At 36.2% G+C, this 3,412-nt stretch overlaps 1 protein-coding gene across 1 annotated transcript in view; it reads left to right on the plus strand.

The window, feature by feature from the left end:
• Window positions 961-3,412, plus strand: part of LOC109830498 (zinc finger CCCH domain-containing protein 65-like) — a 22,497-nt gene continuing 20,045 nt past the window's right edge. The window contains exons 1-2 of the mRNA XM_020397762.1: window positions 961-1,782; window positions 1,852-1,884. Of these exons, the coding sequence (XP_020253351.1) occupies window positions 1,051-1,782; window positions 1,852-1,884 (765 nt within the window). The 5' untranslated portion in view covers window positions 961-1,050. The remainder of the gene's footprint in view (window positions 1,783-1,851; window positions 1,885-3,412) is intronic.

The following is a 3,412-nucleotide window of genomic DNA, read 5'->3' on the forward strand; positions in this document are numbered from 1 at the left end:
TTTTTATAAAAAACATAGGTATTTATAGAGGCAAACCCGAAACAAACCTGTTTGACCCGAACTAGGAAACCTAGTCTGACTAGGAAAACGACATTCGGTATTTTGGCTGTAACTTTCTCATCCGACCTTGGAATGAGGTGATCTAAGATTTGTTGGAAAGCTGTTGAAGAGATCTACAACTGTGATCTTTTATACTTTTCCAGATTCTACCTACATCAGTATGCAAAACATAGAAACTCATAACTGATCATTATTCCCAGATTTTTACTCTTTTGGCCTTTGTGCATGTTTTGTGCATTTGCACTCATATTTTCATAAATATACATTAAATTGATCTCAAATTAATTCTTATCATACTCAAACATCAATAATATGTTATTTTTCACTATATAACATATTTATCATAAAATATTTAAATTTACAAGGTTTTATATAGAGAGAGAACACATAAATGTATATTATATATGTATTTATTACATACTTACATTATGCTAATTTAAGTACCGTTATACAGTTTATTTATATGATACACTTATATATATATACTAAATGCAATATACTTATATATAATTATACTTATGCACTTATATACACTTATATAACTGTAATTTCATAATATACACATATAAATATACTTATATAACACACATACATATACACACATTAATAACCATATCATAATATAATTATATGTAAAAATATATAAAAATATATATATAAAATATAAAAAAATTTAACCAGGCCGGGCCGAGCTAGGTCCGGGCATCACCCAGATAGTCTGGGCCCGAGCATGGAACCTGATTTGGCCCGGGTTTCCGGGCCAAACACACATGAAATTGTTTTGGGGTAGAAGCAATTTTCCCTTTAAAAATTTGTTTTGGACTTTTTAAATATATAATTTTTAAAGAATATAATTAATAAATCCGTAACATAATATTAAGTTGGCTGAAACTGTATTAATATCTGCCCTTCCCCTTTTCGCTGCACTTTTCGTCTTCCTCCTTTTTAGGGTTTTCTAAGGATTTATCAACTCGGATGTGATCAAAATCCATGGCGGCTTGCGATGCAGGACCCGTAGGGTTAGGGTTAGTGTTAAATCCCCCCTCTCCCGTCCCTTCTTCCGATGCCACCGACATCCCCGAAACCCTCAATGCCGATCTCCACAATCTCGATCTCAATACCGAAGACGATCCGAGTTCGAAATCCGACGAACTTAACAACCCCAAGATCGAAAAGGATCCAGAGGAGAGATCCGACGAACTTGGCAATCCCAAGGTCGGAGAGGATCCCGAGGAGAAATCCGACGGTGCTGATCAAGAACCGACGGCGAGGGAAGAGAATGGGAACTCTGCTAACGAGAATTCGGAGCCTTCGAGCGAGGAGAATCTCGTGGAGACGGCGGTCGATGGTTGGGGTTCGGATCCGGGGGTCACAGTGCCTGAAGAGAACCAGAAGCCTGATGAAGTGATGGCAGATGGTTGGGGCTGGGATCAAGATTTCAATTTATCTAATGGGAATCAGAATCCCGAGAAAGATATCGAGTGGTCGAATGGAGAGAAAGTGGAAGTTTTTGGATGGGGTCCGGAGACTGGAGTTACTGAAAAGAATTATAAACCTGGTGTGGGTTTTGAGAATACGAAAGAGGAGAAGGGGCAAAGGAGAAAGCCTCAGTTTCCGGTGAGGTCAAATGAGGCGAATTGTGCATACTATATGAAGATGGGGACCTGCAAGTTTGGATTGAACTGCAAGTTCAATCATCCACCAAATAAGATGAAGAACAGGGTATGGTCTTGATTTGTAATTTAATTTTTGCCTGTTTTGATTGTTGATGATGGTTAACTGTTATTGTAGGCGAAAGTTAGGAAAATGCCTGAGGGGATTCAGGTGAGCATTCAATGATCCATGCTGTCTTGTTTGTTTTTCCTTCTGTATTTGGTATGATATGTGTGAAGGTTAACTGTTATTTATAGTATATTTCATTGGAATTGGGTTAGTAGGGTTAGGGTTGTGGTTATGCTGTCTTTTCTATTTTGGCTCTTGTTGGATTGTGGATAGTTTAGTAGAGCATGTGATAGGATGCAGGTTGGTTTGTTCCCCCTTTACGCTTTGGAACATGCTGAGAATAACATAGTTTTTGTGTCTCCCTAACTGGAGTTAATGAACTTAATATTTACTTGAGAATTTGATTGATATCTTCTCTAAATTTTATTTTTGCTTTGCTCCAGTGGAACAGATGGTGTCAAAGACTGATTTGCATACCTGCAGTATAAACATTGTTGTCTGCAATCTGTTTATTTTTGATATTTCATTCATGTGGCAACCCTAGGTGCATTATCTTATTCACTTGATATTTGCTAATTTAGGTCCTATTTGGCGCGCACACCCAAAAAAAAAGAGAGAAAATTGTCAACTAAAGTTGCAGAACACCAATAGGACTGACTTCTCTAATGTTCTAGTATCCGTAGATAAAAGTCACAAACCCTTGTCGTCTGCACCTCATTATGTAACGTCTGCAGTTCCGATGCACTTGGCATGAGCTAATGCTGAAGTTGAAGTGAAATGGGTCTAAACTTCTAAACTGTCATTCTGATGTAGAAATTACATTTCTTTCAAATTTGTCTGACATTTTGAACATCTTTATCTGGGGCTTTTGGAACGGAGAGCCATGGGTTTTCTAGTGGCATTTCTAGCTTCCTCTATGTTTAAGGCGTGAGCGTAACGAGGTATTCCTATCTCAAATTGGTTATTTGTCTATTAGATGTTAAACACTTGGCCTGCCCTTGTAAAGTAACTACCAAGAATCTTTAGATATCTTAGATTGTCAAAAATAGTAACAGGGTAATAAAACCAAGATCACCACCAAAATACCGCAAATTGAAAGACTTATATGTGTTATTTAAGCCATGTTTTTCACCTCATGTCATTTTATGGGAAATTATATTATGAGTCTCAGTTTGCTTTCTCTTTGACTCTTACTATATTAAAACTTTTACTTTCCTTCTAAGCCATGTTTTTCACCTCATGTCATTTTATGGGAAATTATATTATGAGTCTCAGTTTGCTTTCTCTTTGACTCTTACTATATTAAAACTTTTACTTTCCTTCTAAGATCACCACCAAAATACCGCAAATTGAAAGACTTATATGTGTTATTTAAGCCATGTTTTTCACCTCATGTCATTTTATGGGAAATTATATTATGAGTCTCAGTTTGCTTTCTCTTTGACTCTTACTATATTAAAACTTTTACTTTCCTTCTAAGATCACCACCAAAATACCGCAAATTGAAAGACTTATATGTGTTATTTAAGCCATGTTTTTCACCTCATGTCATTTTATGGGAAATTATATTATGAGTCTCAGTTTGCTTTCTCTTTGACTCTTACTATATTAAAACTTTTACTTTCCTTCT

Source organism: Asparagus officinalis, chromosome 2 (genome assembly GCF_001876935.1).
Source record: "Asparagus officinalis chromosome 2, Aspof.V1, whole genome shotgun sequence".
NCBI lineage: Eukaryota > Viridiplantae > Streptophyta > Magnoliopsida > Asparagales > Asparagaceae > Asparagus > Asparagus officinalis.